General features: G+C 44.8%; 1 protein-coding gene across 2 annotated transcripts; it reads right to left on the bottom strand.

The window, feature by feature from the left end:
• Positions 1 to 434: 434 nt before the first annotated feature.
• LOC129822006 (beta-secretase 1-like) lies at positions 435 to 22,491 on the bottom strand. 2 transcript variants are annotated; one of them, XM_055879834.1, is made up of 9 exons: positions 21,499 to 22,490; positions 16,982 to 17,070; positions 16,486 to 16,702; positions 16,076 to 16,213; positions 14,185 to 14,319; positions 13,757 to 13,858; positions 13,239 to 13,388; positions 12,577 to 12,748; positions 435 to 3,279 (listed from the first exon to the last, which is right to left on the bottom strand). In XM_055879834.1, exons 1-9 carry the CDS (start codon positions 21,826 to 21,828, stop codon positions 3,035 to 3,037), a joined length of 1,578 nt encoding a protein of 525 aa, XP_055735809.1. In that variant the 5' UTR covers positions 21,829 to 22,490; the 3' UTR covers positions 435 to 3,034. The 2 variants fall into 2 exon arrangements, with proteins under 2 accessions (XP_055735809.1, XP_055735811.1); XM_055879836.1 differs by lacking the exons at positions 16,076 to 16,213; positions 16,486 to 16,702; positions 16,982 to 17,070 and having other exon boundaries at positions 21,499 to 22,491.
• Between the last annotated feature and the right edge of the window lie 71 nt (positions 22,492 to 22,562).

Raw genomic sequence — 22,562 nt, 5'->3', positions numbered from 1 at the left:
CTCTGGAGAGGGAGCCCGCACCCACTAACTGTCCTCCCGAGCTCATCTATGTTCCCACAGGGATAAGGGATCGGCTGCTGACCTGGGCACACACAGCTGTCGTTGGACATCCAGGTATTTCCCAGTGTGTGTTCTGGGTTTTCAGCTGACCCTGGCTCCGTGGACCCCGGGCCAGACTGACGCTCCTGCGGTTGATGAGTGGTTCAGGCTCGCAGAAGTGTGGAGCGACTCTCACGTGAGACTCCAGCGCTTCAAAAGGAGCAGGCAGACTGCCACTGCAGTGAGACTCCTGTGTACCACCCTGGGGATCGTGTCTGGCTTTCTACCAGGAACCTCCCATGCCGCCTGCCCTGCAAGAAGCTGATAGTGACATTATAGGTCCAGATGTCTGTATCCCACTCATCAGGGAAGGGGAATTCATGTCATGACACAGATTCAATTATATTTGTTACTTTATTTATTGGTGGTCAGTGCTGTGTCAGGTGTGTATATTTATTTACAGCAGGTCTATGAAATAAGAATCTGTCTGTAATTGAGAAATTTTACAATTGTGTTAATTTACATAAAATCATCACAAAACGATTTATATTCAAGCACACCATGGGGATAGTGCAGTTGACTGGGGCACATGAATGTGTGTTACTGTCCGGGTCTGTGCCGGTGAGTTTTTGTATGTAAGCTGTTAAGGGGTTGGCTGAGATCAAGCTGTTTGGAGGTTTTGAAGACCTCTGTATGTGTGGGAGATTGATTGTGTGTGTCCGTGCGTCTCTTTCTGTGTGAATTGGTACATTCACTAGCAGTGAGGTACGAACTTACTCAAGAGCCATATAAAAGTGTCATATCTGATATTAACTGTATTAATTACATAATCTAAGCTTTTTAATGTACACCAAGTAACATGGCTTCACCATAAATTTCACTGCATCGGATATTTGAGTGCTAATTTTACACTCTTGAAAAGTTCACCCAATTAGCACTTATGATTAGCGTTGCTTAGCTGGTGCTGTTGATGTAAAATCAAATATATTCAATCAGGTCCATCCTTAAATTCTAGATCACCTCATGTATATGTGATCGATAAACACACAGTACCAGTCAAGTTTGGACACACCTGATTCAAGAGTTTTTCAGAATTTTTTGTTTTTTCTACATTCTATAATAGTGAAGACATCAAAACTATGAAATAACACATGGAATTATGTCGTAACAAAAAAAGTCTTAAATCAAAGTATATTTTATATTTGAGACTCTTAAAGTAGCCACCCTTTGCCTTGACAGCTTTGTACACTCTTGGCACGCTCCGGTAGTCACCTGGAATGCATTTCAATTAACAGGTGTGCCTTATTAAAAGTTTGTGGAATTTATTTCCTTAATGTGTTTGAGCCAATCAGTTGTGTTGTAACAATGTAGGGTTGGTATACAGAAGATAGCCCTATTTGGTAAAAGACCAAGTTCATATAATGACAAGAACAGCTCAAATAAGCAAAGAGAAACGACAGTCCATCATCACTTTAAGACATGACGGTCAGTCAATCCGGAAAATTTCAAGAACTTTGAAAGTTTCTTCAAGTGCAGTCGCAAAAACCATCAAACGCTATGATGAACCTGGCTCTCATGAGGACCGCCACAGGAAAGAAAGACCCAGAGTTACCTCTGCTACAGAAGATAAGTTCATTAGAGTTACCAGCCTCAGAAATTGCAGCCCAAATAAATGCTTCACAGAGTTCAAGTAACAGACACATCTCAACGTCAACTGTTCAGAGGAGACTGCGTGAATCAGGCCTTCATGATCTAAATGCTGCAAAGAAACCACTACTAAAGGACATCAATAAGAGGAAGAGACTTGCTTGGGTCAAAAAACATGTGCAATGGACATTAGACCAGTGGAAATCTGTCCTTTGGTCTGATGAGTGCAAATTTCAGATTTTTGGTTCCAGCAGGCGTGTCTTTGTGAGACGCGGAGTAGGCGAACGGATGATCTCTGCATGTGTGGTTCCCACCATGAAGCATGGAGGAGGAGGTGTGATGGTGTGGGGGTGCTTTGCTGGTGACACTGTGATTTATTTAGAATTCAAGTCACACTTAACCAGCATGGCTACCACAGCATTCTGCAGCGATATGCCATCCCATCTGGTTTGCGCTTAGTGGGACTATCATTTGTTTTTCAACAGGACAATGACCCAACACACCTCCAGGCTGTGTAAGGGCTATTTGACCAAGAAGGAGAGCGATGGAGTGCTGCATCAGATGACCTGGCCTCCACAATCACCTGACCTCATCCCAATTGAGATGGTTTGGGATGAGTTGGACCGCAGAGTAAAGGAAAAGCAGCCAACAAGTGCTCAGCATATGTGGGAACTCCTTCAAGACTGTTGGAAAAGCATTTCAGGTGAAGCTGGTTGAGAGAATGCCAAGAGTGTGCAAAGCTGTAATGAAGGCAAAGGTTGGCTAATTTGAAGAATTTAAAATATAAATTATATTTTGATTTGTTTAATACTTTTTTGGTTACTACATGATTCCATGTGTTATTTAATTGTTTTGATGTCTTCACTATTATTCTACAATGTAGAAAATATAAAAAATAAAGAAAAACCCTTGAATGTGTAGGTGTGCCCAAACTTTTGACTGGTGCTGTACATACATACATACATACATACATACATACATACATACATACATACATACATACATACACACACATACACCTCATACAATCACGAACACTCACACACATCTATAAATACTGTATATTTATATCATGCCCTTCTATCAATAAAGTCATCCACTGAATCCAGGAAGCCATTTACCCCAGCTTGCTGGTATATCCACCTTTGATGAATCCAAAGTAAGTGGCCATTGGCTTGTTTGGTCATTGTGCTACCCACCCAAGCCACAACCAACACCATCCTACATGTTAATCTGTTTCTGCATTACTCAATGAGGCTGATGCGTCCTCAACAACAATTAGAAAAGCCTCCATCTCCATTTCTGGTAGGCTTGCCTCTCCTGTGTACTGTATTTCCATGCCTTTCTATCATTTGAGGAGTGAGATATTATCAGCAAAGTCCCCAGCTCCAGGTGGGCGGAGGCAGCGGGAGAAGCGCCACTGGCACAGCATGAGGCACAGTGGCAGCATGAAGAGGGCACAGATGCCTGCCATGATGTAGGCAATGGTCATCAGGGTGGACTCGTCCGTCTGCGGGATGTTGTAGCCGCAGTCCTCCAGATCCACGCCATGGAACGGCCCCTCGACGGAGGCCGTACGGAACTCATCGTGCACTGTGGCATAGAAATACACATAGATCAGCAACATACAGGCACACACACACATAAATCCATCTTTAATCTGTCTCCACTTCATCTACACTGATTGAAGTGGATTTAACAAATGACATCAATAAGGGACCATAGCTTTCATCTGGATTCACCTGGTCAGTCTGTCATAGAAAGAGCAGGTGTTCATAATGTTTTGTTCACTCAGTGTATATGTACTGAACAAAAATACAAACGCAACATGTAAAGTGTTGGACCCATGTTTCATGCGCTGAAATAAAAGATCCCAGAAATTTTCCATACGCACAAAAGCTTATTTCTCTCCAATTTTGTGCACAAATTTGTTTACATCTCTGTTCGTGAGAATTTCTCCTTTTCCAAGATAGTCCATCCACCGTACAGGTGTGGCATATCAAGAAGCTGATTAAACAGCATGATCATTACACAGGTGCACTTGTGCTGGGGACAATAAAAGGCCACTCTAAAATGTGCAGTTTTGTCACACAACACAATGACATAGATGTCTCAAGTTTTGAGGGAGCATGTAATTGGCATGCTGACTGCAGGAATGTCCACCAGAGAAGTTGCTAGATCATTTAATGTTCATTTCTCTACCATAAGCCGCCTCCAATGTCGTTTAAGAGAATTTGGCAGTATGTTCAACTGGCCTCACAACCAGCGGTGGAAAAAGTACCCAATTTTCATACTTAAGTAAAAGTAAAGATACCTTAAAAGAAAATTACTCAAGTAAAAGTGAAAGTCACCCAGTAAAATAATACTTGAGTAGCAGCCTAAAAGTATTTGGTTTTATATGTACTTAAGTATCAAAATTAAAAGTAAAAATAATTTAAAATGTCTTATATTCAGCAAACCAGACGACACAATTTATTATTAAAAAAATATATATATGGATAGCCAGGGGCACAGTTCAACACTCAGACGTAATTTACAAACAAATCATTTATGTTTAGTGAGTCTGCCAGGTCAGAGGCAGAAGGGATGACCAGGGATGTTCTCTTGATAAGTGTGTGAATTAGACCATATTCCTGTCCTGCTAAACATTCAAAATGTAATGAGTACTTTTTGGTGTCTTTAGGAATATAGTAAAGTAAAAGTAGTAAAAAATATAAATAGTAAAGTAAAGTACAGATACCCCAAAAAACAACTTAAGTAGTACTTAAAAGTATATTTACTTAAGTACTTTACACCACTGCTCACAACCGCAGACTAGGACAGCCCAGGACCTGTAACTAGGACAGCCCAGGACCTCCACCTCCGGCTTCTTCACCTGCGGGATCGTCTAAGACCAGCCACCTCGACAGCTGATGAAACTGAGGAGTATTTCTGTCTGTAATAAAGCCCTTTCGTGGGGAAAAACCCATTCTGATTGGCTGGTCCTGGCTCCCCAGTGGGTGGGCAGGGGTGCAGCCATGGGTGGGCCTGGGAGGGCATAATAAAGTCCATGGCTGCGCCCCTGCCCAGTCATGTGAAATCCATAGATTAGGGCCTAATGAATTTAATTAAATTGACTGATTTCCTCATATCAAATCAAATTCTATTTGTCATATGCGCTGAATACGGTGAAATGATTACTTATAAGCCCTAAACCAACAATGCAATTTTAAGAAAAATAAGAGTTAAGAAAATATTTACTAAATAAACTAAAGTAAAAAAATAAAAGAGCAACAATAAAGTAACTATAACGAGGCTACATACAGAGGCTATATAGGACTAGGATGGCTGGAGTCTTTGGCAATTTTTAGGGCCTTCCAATGACACCGCCTGGTATTGAAGTCCTGGATGGTTGGAAGCTTGGCCCCAGTGATGTACTGGGCCGTACGCACTACCCTTTGTAGCGCCTTGCGGTTGAAGGCCGAGCAGTTGCCATACCTGGCGTTGATGCAACCAGTCAGGATGCTCTCGATGGTGCAGCTGTAGAACTTGTTGAGGATCTGAGGACCCATGCAAATCTTGGGGTGGGCCTAAGGTTTCTGGGACTACGGGGCGGTAGTCATTTAGGCAGGTTACCTTCACATTCTTGGGCACAGGGACCATTGTGGTCTGCTTGAAACGTGTAGGTATTACAGACTCGGTCAATGACAGGTGGAAAACGTCAGTGAAGACACTTGCCAGTTGGTCAGTGCATGCTCGGAGTACACATCCTGGTTATCCTTCTGGACCTGGGGCCTTGAGAAGGTTGACCTGTTTAAAGGTCTTACTCACATCGGCTATGGAGAGCGTGATCACACAGTCGTCCAGAACAGCTGGTGCTCTCATGCATGCTTCAGTGTTGCTTGCCTCGAAGCACGCATAGAAGTCATTTAGCTCATCTGGTAGGCTTGTGTCACTAGGCAGCTTGTGGCTGGGCTTCCCTTTGTAGTCCGTAATAGTTTGTAAGCCCTGCTACATACATCCGACGAACATCGGAGCCGGTGTAGTAGGATTCAATCTTAATCCTGTATTGACGCTTTTCCTGTTGAAAAGCAGGAAAAGCTTTTCAACAGGCTCTATCCTCCTGATTCCTGCTTACAAGCAAAAATTGAGGCAATGAAGCATCGGTGACTCGGTCTATAAAAAAGTGGTCAGATGAAGCAGATGCTAAACTACAGGACTGTTTTGCTATCACAGACTGGAACATGTTCTGGGATTCTTCCGGTGGCATTGAGGAGTACACCACATGAAATGAGGTAAAATGGATTTAAGTTCCCCTACATTAAAATCCCTGGCAACTAGGAGCTATAACAGTAAAATAATTGAAATTGTTGCATGTTGCGTTTATATTTTTTCAGTAAAAATCCAAATAACTTCACAGATCTTCATTGTGAAGGGTTTAAACACTGTTTTTCCCATGCTAAACAATTAATGAACATGCACCTGTGGAACAGTCATTAAAAAATATATATATTTCACCTTTATTTAACCAGGTAAGCTAGTTGAGAACAAGTTCTCATTTACAACTGCGACCTGGCCAAGATAAAGCAAAGCAGTGCGACAGAAACAACAACACAGAGTTACATGGAATAAACAAGCGTCTATATACAGTGTGAAAGTCTATATACAGTGTGAAAGTCTATATACATTGTGTGCAAATGGCATGAGGAGGTATGGCAATAAATAGGCCATAGTAGCAAAGTAAATACAATTTAGCAGATTAACACTGGAGTGATAGATGAGCAGATGATGATGAGCAGATTATGGTGTGTAAGTAGTGATATTGGTGTGCAAAAGAGCAGTCAAGCAAATAAAAACAGGAATATGGGGATGAGGTAGGTATATTGGGTGGGCAATTTACAGATGGACTATGTACAGCTGCACTGATCGGTTAGCTGCTCAGATAGCTGATTTTTAAAGTTAGTAAGGGAAATGTAAGTCTCCAGCTTCAGCGATTTTTGCAATTCGTTCCAGTCACTGGCAGCAGAGAACTGGAAGGAAAGGCGGCTAAAGGAGGTGTTGGCTTTGGGGATAACCAGTGAGATATACCTGCTGGAGGGCGTGCTACGGGTGGGTGTTGTTATCGTGACCAGTGAGCTGAGATAAGGCGGAGCTTTACCATAGCTTTAGCATAGACATGTAGATGACCTGGAGCCAGTGGGTCTGGCGACGAATATGGAGCGAGGGCCAGGCGACTAGAGCATACAGGTCGAGTGGTGGGTGGTATAAGGCGCTTTGGTAACAAAACGGATGGTACTGTGATAGACTGCATCCAATTTGCTGAGTAGAGTATTGGAAGCTATTTTGTAGATGACATTGCCGAAGTCGAGGATCGGTAGGTTAGTCAGTTTTACTTGGGTAAGTTTGGCGGCGTGAGTGAAGGAGGCTTTGTTGCGAAATAGAAAGACGATTCTAGATTTGATTTTGGATTGGAGATGTTTGATATGAGTCTGGAAGGAGAGTTTACAGTCTAGCCAGACACCTAGGTAATTGTAGTTGTCCACGTATTCTAGGTCAGAACCGTCCAGAGTAGTGATGCTAGTCGGGCGGGCAGGTGCGGGCAGCGAACGGTTGAAAAGCATGCATTTGGTTTTGCTAGCGTTTAAGAGCAGTTGGAGGCCATGGAAGGAGTGTTGTATGGCATTGAAGCTCGTTTGGAGGTTAGTTAACACAGTGTCCAAAGAAGGACCAGATGTATACAGAATGGTGTCGTCTGCGTAGAGGTGGATCAGGGAATCACCCGCAGCAAGAGCGACAACGTTGATATATACAGAGAAGAGTTGGCCCGAGAATTTAACCCTGTGGTACCCCCCTAGAGACTGCCAGAGGTCCGGACAACAGGCCCTCCGATTTTACACACTGAACTCTATCTGCAAAGTAGTTGGTGAACCAGAAGAGGCAGTCATTTGAGAAACCAAGGCTATTGAGTCTGCCAATAAGAATACGGTGATTGACATAGTCGAAAGCCTTGGCCAGGTCGATGAAGACGGCTGCACAGTACTGTCTTTTATCGATGGCGGTTATGATATAATTTAGTACCTTGAGTGTGGCTGAGGTGCACCCGTGACCAGCTCGGAAACCGGATTGCACAGCGGAGAAGGTACGGTGGGATTCGAAATGGTCAGTGATCTGTTTATTAACTTTGCTCGTTAAGAAACTAACAACTTACAGACGGTAGGCAATTAAGGTCACAGTTATGAAAACTTGGGACACTAAAGAGGCCTTTCCACTGACTCTGAAAAACACCAAAAGAAAGATGCCCAGGGTCCCTGCTCGTCTGCATGAGGACTGCAGATGTGGCCAGGGCAATAAATTGCAGCGTATGTACTGTGAGACGCCTAAGACAGCGCTACAGGGAGACAGGGTGGACAGCTGATCGTCCTCGCAGTGGCAGACCACGTGTAACAACACCTGCACAGGATCAGTAGATCCGAACATCACACCTGCGGGACAGGTAAAGGATGGCAACAACAACTGCCCAAGTTACACCAAGAACGCACAATCCCTCCATCAGTGCTCAGACTGTCCGGCATAGGCTGAGAGAGGCTGGACTGAGGGCGTGTAGGCCTGTTGTAAGGCAGGTCCTCACCAGACATCATCGGCAACAACGTCGCCTATGGGCACAAACCCACCGTCGCTGGACGAGACAGGACGGGCAAAAAGTGCTCTTCACTGACGAGTCGCGGAATTTGTCTCACCAGGGGTGATGGTCGGATTCGCGTTTATCGTCAAAGGAATGAGCGTTACACTGAGGCCTGTACTCAGGAGCGGGATCGATTTGTAGGTGGAGGGCCCGTCATGGTTTGGGGCGGTGTGTCACAGCATCATCGGACTGAGTTTGTTGTCATTGCAGGCAATCTCAACGCTGTGCATTACAGGGAAGACATCCTCCTCCCTCATGTGGTACCCTTCCTGCAGGCTCATCCTGACATGACCCTCCAGCATGACAATGCCACCAGCCATACTGCTCGTTCTGTGCGTGATTTCCTGCAAGGCAGGAATGTCAGTGTTCTGCCATGGCCAGCGAAGAGCCCGGGAACTTGCAACTGCCTTGGTGGAAGAGTGGGGTAACATCTCACAACAAGAACTGGCAAATCTGGTGCAGTCCATGAGGAGGAGATACACTGCAGTACTTAAAACCTGTTTGGGCTGCAGGGGCAGTATTGAGTAGCCAGATAAAAGGTGCCCATTTCAAACGGCCTCGTACTCAATTCTTGCTCGTACAATATGCATATTATTATTACTATTGGATAGAAAACACTCTCTAGTTTCTAAAACCGTTTGAATTATATCTGTGAGTAAAACAGAACTCATTTGGCACAAACTTCCTGACCAGGAAGTGGAAAGTCTGAAATTGAGGCTCTGTTCTAGGTCCTGCCTATAAATGGGCATGATACGTATTAGTATACATGCACGTCATACACCTTCCCCTGGATGTCAAGAGGCGGTGGGAGAAGAAATGAAGTGTTTATCTTGGTCTGAAGTGGAATAAAAGCTCTTGGAATGACGTGTCACCCATTTCCTGTTTTCAGGAAGGCGCGAGGAGGGACCTGGATTTGCCTTATGAAAAGCTTTCGTTATAGGCGACTACTATCTCCGGCTTTGATTTTATTTGATACATGTGACCATATCCTCGTAAAGTATGTTTTTTCAATATAGTTTAATCAGATTATTGAAATTTTTTCGAGAGTTTTGCCGTGTTCCGTTCTCTTCCGTTTGTTGACATGGAGAGATTCGTGCCACTTGGCTAGTGTGCTTGCTAAATCGAAAGGGAAAGAGGCCGTTCTAAATCCAAACAACGATTGTTCTTGACAAAGGACCCCTTGTCCAACATTCTGATGAAAGATCAGCAAAAGTAGGAAACATTTTATGATGCTATTTTATATATCTGTCGTACATGTGAACTAGTCATCGGCGCCCAGCTTTTGGGTACTCTCTAGCTATACCGAAGCTGTATGTCGTAATGAAGTTATTTTTAGAATTCTAACACGGCGATTTCATTAAGAACTAATGGATCTATCATTTCCTATACAACATGTATTTTTTAGTTATGTTTATGAATAGCTATTTGGTCAGAATATGTGTGTCAGAAAAAGTGTCAGAAAAATATCCGGACGTTGTGGGAAAAAGTAGCTACGTTAGCACAATGTATAACCACTGATTTCAGCTCTAAATATGCACATTTTCGAACAAAACATAAGTGTATGTATAACCTGATGTTATAGGACTGTCATCTGATGAAGTATATCAAGGTTAGTCAAAAATTATATATCTTTTGCTTGTTTGTTACGATCACTAACTTTTGCTGCTGGGAAATGGCTTGTGTTTCTGGCTATTGTGTTAAGCTAATATAACGCTATATTGTGTTTTCGCTGTAAAACACTTAATAAATCGGAAATATTGGCTGGAATCACAAGATGCCTGTCTTTCATTTGCTGTACACTATGTATTTTTCAGAAATGTTTTATGATGAGTATTTAGGTATTTGACGTTGGTGTCTGTAATTATTATGGCTGCTTTCGGTGCAATTTCTGATTGTAGCTGCAATGTAAACTATGATTTATACCTGAAATATGCACATTTTTCGAACAAAACATAGATTTATTGTATAACATGTTATAAGACTGTCATCTGATGAAGTTGTTTCTTGGTTAGTTTGGTTGGTTCTTGGTTAGTTAGGTTGGCTTTGTGCATGCTACCTGTGCTGTGAAAAATATCTGTCCTTTTTTGTATTTGGTGGTGAGCTAACATAAATATACGTGCTGTTTTCGCTGTAAAACATTTTAAAAATCGGATATGTTGGCTGGATTCACAAGATGTGTACCTTTCATTTGCTGTATTGGACTTGTTAATGTGTGAAAGTTAAATATTTCAAAAAAATATATTTTGAATTTCGCGCCCTGCACTTGAAGTGGCTGTTGTCATATTGTGGGCGGCCTCGGGCTTGCAGCCAGAAGAAGTTAATGCAGCTGGTGGCCACACTAGATACTGACTGTTACTTTTGATTTTGACCCCCCCTTTGTTCAGGGACACATTATTCCATTTCTGTTAGTCAAATGTCTGTGGAACTTGTTCAGTTTATGTCTCAGTTGTTGAATCTTGTTATGTTCTTATAAATATTTACACATGTTAAGTTTGCTGAAAATCAACGCAGTTGACAGTGAGAGGACATTTCTTTTTTTGCTGAGTTTATATACACTGCTCAAAAAAATAAAGGGAACACTTAAACAACACAATGTAACTCCAAGTCAATCACACTTCTGTGAAATCAAACTGTCCACTTAGGAAGCAACACTGACTGACAATAAATTTCACATGCTGTTGTGCAAATGGAATAGACAAAAGGTGGAAATTATAGGCAATTAGCAAGACACCCCCCAAAAAGGAGTGATTCTGCAGGTGGTGACCACAGACCACTTCTCAGTTCCTATGCTTCCTGGCTGATGTTTTGGTCACTTTTGAATGCTGGTGGTGCTCTCACTCTAGTGGTAACATGAGACGGAGTCTACAACCCACACAAGTGGCTCAGGTAGTGCAGCTCATCCAGGATGGCACATCAATGCGAGCTGTGGCAAGAAGGTTTGCTGTGTCTGTCAGCGTAGTGTCCAGAGCATGGAGGCGCTACCAGGAGACAGGCCAGTACATCAGGAGACGTGGAGGAGGCCGTAGGAGGGCAACAACCCAGCAGCAGGACCGCTACCTCCGCCTTTGTGCAAGGAGTAGCACTGCCAGAGCCCTGCAAAATGACCTCCAGCAGGCCACAAATGTGCATGTGTCTGCTCAAACGGTCAGAAGCAGACTCCATGAGGGTGGTATGAGGGCCCGAGTCCACAGGTGGGGGTTGTGCTTACAGCCCAACACCGTGCAGGACGTTTGGCATTTGCCAGAGAACACCAGATTGGCAAATTCGCCACAGGCGCCCTGTGCTCTTCACAGATGAAAGCAGGTTCACACTGAGCACATGTGACAGACGTGACAGAGTCTGGAGACGCCGTGGAGAACGTTCTGCTCCCTGCAACATCCTCCAGCATGACCGGTTTGGCGGTGGGTCAGTCATGGTGTGGGGTGGCATTTCTTTGTGGGGCCGCACAGCCCTCCATGTGCTCGCCAGAGATAATCTGACTGCCATTAGGTACCAAGATGAGATCCTCAGAGCCCTTGTGAGACCATATGCTGACACATGCACATTTGTGGCCTGCTGGAGGTCATTTTGCAGGGCGCTGGCAGTGCACCACCTTGCACAAAGGCGGAGGTAGCGGTCCTGCTGCTGGGTTGCTGCCCTCCTACGGCCTCCTCCACGTCTCCTGATGTACTGGCCTGTCTCCTGGTAGCGCCTCCATGCTCTGGACACTACGCTGACAGACACAGCAAACCTTCTTGCCACAGCTCGCATTGATGTGCCATCCTGGATGAGCTGCACTACCTGAGCCACTTGTGTGGGTTGTAGACTCCGTCTCATGCTACCACTAGAGTGAGAGCACCGCCAGCATTCAAAAGTGACCAAAACATCAGCCAGGAAGCATAGGAACTGAGAAGTGGTCTGTGGTCACCACCTGCAGAATCACTCCTTTATTGGGGGTGTCTTGCTAATTGCCTATAATTTCCACCTTTTGTCTATTCCATTTGCACAACAGCATGTGAAATTTATTATCAATCAGTGTTGCTTCCTAAGTGGACAGTTTGATTTCACAGAAGTGTGATTGACTTGGAGTTACATTGTGTTGTTTAAGTGTTCCCTTTATTTTTTTGAGCAGTGTATATATATATATATATATATATATATATATATATATATATATATATATATATATATATATATATATATCTCATCTCCCCCTCTCCCTCCTTCTCATACTCTCCATCCTCCCTCACCATGGCAGGTGCTGACTGCAAATCCGATGCGTTTCCTCTGGCGGTCGAACACCACATAGAAGCCCTCCATGATGACGGCGCCCATGACGGTGCCCGTGCTGGACTGGGACACGGCAAACTTATAGCAGTCCTCCTGGGCCGAGGCCATGTCCTCCACGGGTCGCAGGTACTGCTGCAGGGGGCACAAAGAAACAGCGGACATCAGTCAGTAGAGAACACCTACAATGTATGTTAAGTATAAACCAGGAAAATACAGCAATAGGCTATTAAACTCACAGCACTGTTTTGTGCCCGTCTATGCAGTTTGGGTTTGGTGTAAGCATGAATTAACCAGTCCATGCATGAGTGAGGAATTTACCCATTACTTTCATATTATTATACAAGCATATTATCAATGTTAACTGTTGCTAGTCGAAGGTTCAAAGCCAGCGCTGGCAGCCTCTACTGTCCCAATACAAGCTGCTCTCCACTTCTATCTCATTTCCATTGAAACAGTGATTCTATTAATCCCCACTATCTCACAGGAATAACATACATCAAATACTCTCTGACGTTCTCAACACATCTAAATTGAATGAACAGTGAAAGGAGTTTAAGAGAGGATCATCACTAGCTCATTGAATTGATGAATTGAAGGTAAGTACACAGACAGACACTGTTACCTGTGGGAGAATGGAGATGCGGAAGGACTGGTTGCGGTTCTCACTCATTAGGTAGAGCGAGATGACAGGGAAGATGTGCCACGGGGTGGTGCCAGCCTGCCAGCACACCAGCTGCTCCCCCAACCAGAACCCAGAGGGAAACTGCTCTGTCTGACAGGGAGACATGGGGTTTGTGTATGTTTGTGTGTGTGTGTGTGTGTGTGTGTGTGTGTGTGTGTGTGTGTGTGTGTGTGTGTGTGTGTGTGTGTGTGTGTGTGTGTGTGTGTGTGTGTGTGTGTGTGTGTGTGTGTGTGTGTGTGTGTGTGTGTGGAAGAGAGGGATAGAAAGAATATTTAGCAATTGCGGAAACTAGAAACTAGGGAAAGTTGATAGCCATGAAAGTATTACAGACATTAGACCTGAGAAAGGGGATATCACATGACACTAGCTGAAACTGGCAGCTAGAAAGATGAGAAAGAACAAAACAACAGAGAGGGTGAGTGCGAGAGAGAGGAGAAAATGTATGTGGAGGGACTCACAGACGAGGCTGCCTCGATGGCCTTCACAGCTGCCTGGAACACTTTACGAGGGAGCCGGAGGTTAGTGGTGCCACTGTCCACAATGCTCTTATCATAGTTGTACTGATAGAACCACATGCCAAGAGAGGAAACAAATTGTCATTCTTTATTCACTGTCACTTACCGCACCAGTATTAGTGATAAATGGTAAACAGACAGATATTCAGAGTTAACTAAAGAGAAAAAGAGAAGGGACCACTCATACTTAAAATGTACGCACACTTGCCTATACGTCGTTTTGGATAAAAGCATCTACTAAATGGCATATATTATATTATCATATTAAAGAGAAAAATTGAATGAAATAGAGAGGAAAATGCTGATTAAAGGATCATCAGAAAAACACAGATTATAAAAAATGCTATCAGCAAAACCGTTAGCTCCAGTACCTCCTTGCAGTCCATGTTGAGATCCTGACCATTGACCTCAATGCGCACAATGATGACCTCATAATACCACTCCCGGCGGATTGGGGTGTACCACAGGTCCCCAACATAGAGAGAAGAATCCACTCCACCAATGATCTAAGAAAACAGCAATCAAACAGTATCATAGGATGGGTCCAAACTCTCAACACACTTTCCATCTCATATTGCCTTTGCAATACAGTTTATAACTAAACAATACCGACATACCTACTAGGCACATACCATCTCTATATAAACTCAGCAAAAAAAAGAAATGTCCTCTCACTGTCAACTGCGTTTCTTTTCAGCAAACTTAACATGTGTAAATATTTGTATGAACATAACAAGATTCAACAACTGAGACATAAACTGAACAAGTTCCACAGACATGTGACTAACAGAAATGGAATAACAAAGGGGGGGGGGGTCAAAATCAAAAAGTAACAGTCAGTATCTGGTCTGGCCACCAGCTTCATTAAGTACTGCAGTGCATTTCCTCCTTATGGACTGCACCAGATTTGCCAGTTCTTGCTGTGAGATGTTACCCCACTCTTCCACCAAGGCACCTGCAAGTTCCTAGACATTTCTGGGGAGAATGGCCCTAGCCCTCACCCTCCGATCCAACAGGTCCCAGACGTGCTCAATGGGATTGAGATCCGGGCTCTTCGCTGGCCATGGCAGAACACTGACATTCCTGTCTTGCAGGAAATCACACACAGAACATGCAGTATGGCTGGTGGCATTGTTATGCTGGAAGGTCATGTCAGGATGAGCCTGCAGGAAGGGTACCACATGAGGGAGGAGGATGTCTTCCCTGTAACGCACAGATTTGAGATTGCCTGGAATGACAACAAACTCAGTCTGATGATGCTGTGACACACTACCCCAGACCTTGACGGACCCTCCACCTCCAAATCGATCCCGCTCCAGAGTACAGGCCTCGGTGTAACGCTCATTCCTTTGACGATAAACGCGAATCCGACCATCACACCTGGTGAGACAAAACTGTGACTCACGTCAGTGAAGAGCACTTTTTACAGTCCAGTCTGGTCCAGCGAGGGTGGGTTTGTGCCCATAGGCGACGTTGTTGCCGGTGATGTCTGATGAGGACTTGCCTTACAACAGGCCTGCAAGCTCTCAGTCCAGCCTCTCTCAGCCTATTGCGGACAGTCTGAGCACTGATGGAGGGATTGTGCGTTCCTGGTGTAACTCGGGCAGTTGTTGTTGCCATCCTTTACCTGTCACGCAGGTGTGATGTTCGGATGTACCAATCCTGTACAGGTGCTGTTACACGTGGTCTACCACTGCGAGGACGATCAGCTGTCTGTCCTGTCTCCCTGTAGCGCTGTCTTAGGCATCTCACAGTACGGACATTGCAATTTTTTGCCCTGGCCACATCTGCAGTCCTCATGCCTCCCTGCAGCATGCCTAAGGCACATTCATACAGATGAGCAGGGTCCCTGGGCATCTTTCATTTGGTGTTTTTCAGAGTCAGTAGAAAGGCCACTTTAGTGTCCTAAGTTTTCATAACTGTGACCATAGTTGCCTACCGTCTGTAAGCTGTTAGTGTCTTAACGACCGTTCCACAGGTGCATGTTCATTAATTGTTTACGGTTCATTGAACAAGCATGGGAAACAGTGTTTAAACCCTCTACAATGAAGATCTGTGAAGTTATTTGGATTTTTACAAAATATCTTTGAAAGATAGGGTCCTGAAAAAGGGGACGTTTCTTTTTTTGCTGAGTTTATAACACTCTTGGTTACACTAACACAACACACCGCTTCTGTGTATTTCCCTAAAACAGAAAATGTGTCTGTGCCTTTTCCTATCTACTGTATGTCTATTTCTCTTGCTCTATCTCTCTCATCTCACCATGCTGCCACCCACGGTGGCACTGCCCAGGCTGTAGTTCTGGGTGAACCCTGCGCCACACATCTGCAGGGAGAACAGGTTGGGCACGGGGGTCTGGCGCACCAGCGAGTCAAAGAAAGGCTCCAGCGTCTCATCAGGCTAAACAGAAAAGGGGGGGGGGGGGTTAAAGGATTTAAAGATGGGAAAAGGATAACTACATTTTAGCTATCTTGTTGACAACAAGCCTAAACTGATATTGTATCTCCACAAATCCATCATTTCCACATTACTGAATAGTGCTGTCTCTCACCAGTGACCCTCTAGCTGATCACTCTCACCCTCCCTTTCCATCTCCCTCTTCCCCCCTCTCACCCATGTGTTTTCTACCCAGACCATTTCCCTTTCCCTCCTTCTCTCTGCCCTCCTCTCACCCGTGCAATTTCGGCGTAGGCCAGGCCCAGGATGCCCTCCCAGTTGGATCCGTTGATGAAGAAGCGGTCCGACTGGGTAATGGCAGCGATGTTGGCACGGAGCGAGGCATTGGGGCCGTGCGGCACAGACACCAGGTCAGTGCCCAGCTCGCCCTCCCAGCGGCCCTGGGTGTAGGGTACATAGACACTGCGCCCAAGGTCGCGGTAGGAGTTAGACCTATGAACAGCAGCGGAGAAAAGGGGCTTACTATACAAGCCCACCAAGGGAAGTATGTGCAGAGTCATTTAAAAGGGAGAGATCCCACTGAGGTTCACTCTTCAATGGGATTCATATTTAATATTATATTTAAAGGGGCAGTTTACTCAAAAAACCTATTTTAGTATTTTGCTCATCAGGCCACTGTTGATAGGGTCCCAAAGCATTGCGCATGTCAGCAGTAAAGTTTTCAAGAAAGAGCACTTTCAGTGTATTGTAATACTATCCCGCGGTACTCACAGTGAGCGATGGTAGTATCTGCAGAGGAAAGGGTGAGCAGCTGCCCCAACTGCAAAGTTACTGCTGCCTGTGTCCACCAGAATATTCAACTGATTCCCAAACACACAAACACAACATAGTTGTCATTATTATGAAACCATATTACATATTCACTGGACATTTTTCCAATGCTAGGCCTATATTTTGTGACAGGTATTCCGTAGGTATATGTGGTGTATGTAGGTGTGTGTGTGTGTGTGTGCATTTTTGAGTCTTCCAGTGTTAAAGGACAGAATACATTGAAATACACTGATGATAAGGACATTATCTCGGTTACCTTGGAGACAACCATGCCTATTCATAAAATGATTCCCTGCAGCTGCTGCTGAAAGCACTGCTTCATTTCAGCCATTTGGAGTCACTTTCTCTCTCCCTCACCTCCTGGCATTACGGTACTGGCAGTTGCTATGTATTGGTTTCTTTTGCTCCAAATGTCCTTCTCTTTTCCTTTCCCTCTGCATCCAACCCCTAGGCTGTTCTCGGATTGCCCTCTCTCTCTCTCTCTCTGTCTCCCACCTTCCCTCTCCTTTCAGTGTGAGTATCACATTTTGCGCAGTCGGTCAATCAGACTGGCAGCCATGTTGTCTCTCTGGTGACCAGCAGGAACCTGATCAATAATAGATCTGCTCCAGAAATATCCAGGGATGCATCCTCAGCTGGCACCATATTCCCTATATAGTGCACTACTTTTAACCAGAGCCCAAGTAAGGCACTATGTAGGGAATAGGGTGCCATTTGGGACATAGCCTAGGAAAGTTATTCTTCTCAGTGGCAGAGCCAAGAGCCTGAAGGACTGTGTGCATGGAAGAACCACCAGCCTGCCTTAGTCTCTCACCCGGTCTCACACACACTCTCCACACAAATGCCACATGCGCACACACACTCCCACTAACAGAAACATGTCACTTGAGATACACTCATCACATGCACCCTGCTGTTCCATAACATATCCATGTCATCTTCTAACCCTCTATCACAGAAGTGTTAATTGGATATGGCAGTCGCCCTACCCTAAAACACAAACAATTTAAAATAGGCTATTAAAATAATTTCAATCCCGATTAGAAGGCAAATGCAGTTTTCCGGAACTAGCAGGCTAACTTTAGGACCATGCAGACACCTGGGAGCAGGAGGGAAGGCTGTTTGTATGGGTGGCTGGCTGGCTTTATGGAGAGAGCATCACGCAGCTGCAGGGAACAGCGCCACTTTTCTCAAAACAGTGCAGAGGTACAGATGGCTGTAGTGGATGGCTTTGGCTAGTCAACTGCTGTTTGACTTGACATGAAACTAAACTAGAGTTTTAATCCCGGTGCTGAGCTAGTGAGTAGCAGCTAATTCTTGTATGACGTGTTTGTAGCACAGGAGGTTGGTGACACCTTAATTGGGGAGGACGGGCTCGTGGTAATGGCTTCAGCGGAATTGGTGGAATGGCATCGAATACATCCAACACGTTTCCATGTGTTTGATGCCATTCCATTTGCTCCATTCCAGCCGTTAAAATGAGCCGTCCTCCCCTCAGCAGCCTCCACTGGTTTCTAGAATGTTCAGTCCCCTATTGACTGAGGTGAATGAAGCTACAGCAACAAGGTGATCATGTCTGGAGTCATGTTAGCTTGTTTTTGCTGTGCTCCAAATGCATTTTAGAATTTGTACATTTTGTAGAAATACAGCAAAGGAGCTTCAGTTTTCTTAACATTGCTTGGAGGAGCATGTCCCTTTACCATCCATTCCCTAGGTTTACAGTAGCTGACATTATGTTCTACAATGTACACACATCACATCAAAACACTAAGCCATTCAAACACAGATACATTGCAATGAATTGTGGGGGAAACCCAAATCAAATGTAAATTAAAGAGGGTTACGAGGGAGATTGTGCATAACAGTCTGTGTGGATCAATTTGCATGTTCTATGATATTGAAATAAATAAAGAATCACCTTAGCATTATGAGGTAGTACTGTAAAGAGTGATTTAACTTTAACATGCATAAACTCTCCCTCAGTCAGCCTCTTGGCCCACTCTCTTCCCTTTCTCTCTCTGATTGTAGTGTAGCGGGTGTATTTTGGTGAGGAATACGCTGACGGCTCACAATTGATTTGTCCTGCCCGCATCCTGCTTCCCTTCAGACACACCACCCGAGACGCTTGGCCCGCGACTGCATCCTGACACACACACACACACACACACACACACACACACTTCACTCTTGCTACGACCCTTCTACACTTCCTCTAGCTGGCAGAAGCCTAGAATCCCTGTTGCAAACCTCATCTATTATTTTAGGGGCTGTCTGTATGAAGCATCTCAGAGGAGTGCTGATTTCGGATCAGTTGAGCCTTTTAGATCATGAATAAGATTACTGGGGGGGACCTGATCCTAGATCAGCACTTCTACTCTGTGATGATTGATACATACAGCCCCCGGTTTACATCTTGAAGTTGATTTAACAGTCACACATTTGAGTCTTATAAACTCAGCAAAAAAAGAAACGTCCTCTCACTGTCAACTGTATTTCTTTTCAGCAAACTTAACATGTGTAAATATTTGCATGAACATAACTAGATTCAACAACTGAGACATAAACTGAACAAGTTCCACAGACATGTGACTAACAGAAATTGAATAATGTGTTCCTGAACAAAGTGGGGGTCAAAATCAAAAGTAACAGTCAGTATCTGGTGTGGTCACCAGCTGCAGTGCATCTCCTCCTCATGGATTGTGAGATGTACCCCGCTCTTCCACCAAGGCACCTGCAAGTTCCCGGACAGGTCCCAGACCTCCGATCCAACAGGTCCCAGACGTGCTCAATGGGATTGAGATCCGGGCTCTTCGCTGGCCATGGCAGAACACTGACATTCCTGTCTTGCAGGAAATCATGCGCAGAACGAGCAGTATGGCTGGTGGCATTGTCTTGCTGGAGGGTCATGTCAGGATGAGCCTGCAGGAAGGGTACCACATGAGGGAGGAGGATGTCTTCCCTGTAATGCACAGCGTTGAGATTGCCTGCAATGACAATAAGCTCAGTCCGATGATACTGTGACACACCGCCCCAGACCATGACGGACCCTCCAACTCCAAATCGATCCCGCTCCAGAGTACAGGCCTCTGTGTAACGCTCATTCCTATGACGATAAACGCAAATCCGACCATCACCCCTGGTGAGACAAAACCGCGACTCACGTCAGTGAAGAGCACAATTTACAGTCCTGTCTGGTCCAGCGAGGGTGGGTTTGTGCCCATAGGTGACGTTGTTGCCGGTGATGTCTGGTGAGGACCTGCCTTACAACAGGCCTACAAGCTCTCAGTCCAGCCTCTCTCAGCCTATGCCAGACAGTCTGAGCACTGATGGAGGGATTGTGCGTTCCTGGTGTAACTCATGCAGTTGTTGTTGTCATCCTGTACCTGTCCTGCAGGTGTGATGTTCGGATGTACCAATCCTGTGCAGGTGCTGTTACACGTGGTCTACCACTGCGAGGGAGATCAGCTGTCTGTCCTGTCTCCCTGTAGCGCTGTCTTAGGCGTCTCACAGTACGGACATTGCAATTTATTGCCCTGGCCACAATTGCAGTACTCATGCAGATGAGCAGGGACTCTGGGCATCTTTCTTTTGGTGATTTCAGAGTCAGTATAAAGACCTCTTTAGTGTCCCAAGTTTTCATAACTGTGACCTTAATTGTCTACCGTCTGTAAGCTGTTAGTGTCTTAATGACCGTTCCACAGGTGCATGTTCATTAATTGTTTATGGTTCGTTGAACAAGCATGGGAAACAGTGTTTAAACCCTTTACAATGAAGATCTGTGAAGTTATTTGGATTTTTACGAATTATCTTTGAAAGACAGGGTTATAGATTCCTTTTGAGTGTATTTAAGTGTGTCGTATAAATAGTTATTAATACTGGATTCATCTCTATGGCTGTATTTGTATCAATGTCTCTAAATGTTAGTGAGTGGATGGAGGCCAGTGATGGTTTATCCTCCTAGTGGCATAATGTCCTAGGCAGGGCATAACATTGGCTCTGTCACACAGTAATCCCTGTGGTGTGCCAGTCTGTACCCTGCAGCTGCTTAGCAGCTTACCCCTCCCCTCTCTCTCTCTCTGCAGAATTAAAGGCTTCATTCTCTCCTTCTCTCACATGCAAGCACACAGGCACAGACACACACATTTATTCTTGTTCTTCTCCTTCTTCACTGTCTGTCATTTTAAAGGCCATGTTACCAAGGTTTACGAAGGCCAGTGTTTCTTCATTCTGGTCCTGGGGACCCAAAGAGGTGTACATGTTTTTTCCCTACTACTCATCACCTGATTCCACTAATCAAAAGTTTGATAGGGTAGGTTTGACGTGCCACAATGCAGAGGATATAGGGCACAGGTGCGCAAAACGTCATACAGGGTCAACGGAATGGGCGTCTCAATAAGAGAGAGAGAGACAGAGAGAGAGCGAGAGAGAGCGAGAGAGTCAGTCAGTCAGTCAGTCACCTTCTGTGGCGGTGAACCCACTGCCATCTCCACGTAGTAGCCCTGTCCAGATTTCCCACGGAGGTTGTCGATCATGTCCACGAAACTAATGCCCCTGACCCCTCTGCGCCTTCGCGCAGCCCTCCAGGAGCGCTGCGGGGCTACGGGCGGGGGTTGGGTTTCGGAGAGAGGGCCCTGCCGCAGTGGGAAGTGGATAGTCAGTGGGCCAGAGGTGTTCAGTGGGCCGGGGGTTGGTTCAACTTCAGCCTCGTTGGTGTCGAGGCTGACACCCACAAACAGGCCGAAAATCGTCCATAAAAATACCATCCAGCGAGGACAAAGTGCCTCCATTTTGAAATGTTATTTTAGGCTTTATATTTTAGGACACTTAATTTGCGAGCTCGACCGTCTCCTTTCGGTTTGGCATCATTAGAAATGCTGCAGAATTGTTGTTTATAGCACCAAGATCAAACGCTGATGCTGCAAAACAATTGACAGTTGCAGCCATAATGCAATAATGTTGACATCTTTATTGAAATACAGCGGAGATCTGTCCCTGTGCAGATGCTGTCGTATCGAGCGCTTTGCTGCCGCGACCATATACCTTGTCCACACCTTATAAGAAAAATAACAATAATTTACAAAATCTTTGATAAACGATAGAAATTTCCATGTGCCAATAATCTATAGTTGTCGACAAAACAATCCAATTCAGTATAATAAAATCAACAACTGCGCAAATAGGCCGATAATAAAAGAAAACAGAGAACGCCTGAATTAGAGATTGTCCAAAAAAGTCTGTAGTCCCAATATCAACTATCTAGAGGCTCGTTACCCGTCCGATCATCGTTCTGTCTCACGACCAAAAATCCCAGTCAAATAGACCAACATGATCCGCATCACTCTTCTGTGCATTCTCTCCGCTACCTTCCCGCATTCGCCCGCCTCCTCCATCAATCCTGCATCATCTTGTAACTGAGCGGAGCATCTCCTTGCAAGCGCAACCTCAGTTGGGAAATAGGAGCGCACAGGGCATTGTGGGTATAGTAGTTTTTCTATTTAATCATTGGCATAAAAAAATTGCC

Source organism: Salvelinus fontinalis, chromosome 24 (genome assembly GCF_029448725.1).
Source record: "Salvelinus fontinalis isolate EN_2023a chromosome 24, ASM2944872v1, whole genome shotgun sequence".
Taxonomy (NCBI): domain Eukaryota; kingdom Metazoa; phylum Chordata; class Actinopteri; order Salmoniformes; family Salmonidae; genus Salvelinus; species Salvelinus fontinalis.
This window is presented reverse-complemented; position numbering and strand designations above follow the sequence as displayed.

Coding starts and splice junctions, on each gene's coding strand:
- LOC129822006 (XM_055879834.1), bottom strand. CDS start 21,828: ATGGAGGCACTTTGTCCTCGCTGGATGGTATTTTTATGGACGATTTTC. Junction 17,071..21,498: donor TGGGTTCACCGCCACAGAAG/GTGACTGACTGA, acceptor TTTGGGAATCAG/TTGAATATTCTGGTGGACAC. Junction 3,280..12,576: donor TGCAGTCAGCACCTGCCATG/GTGAGGGAGGAT, acceptor TCTATGCCACAG/TGCACGATGAGTTCCGTACG.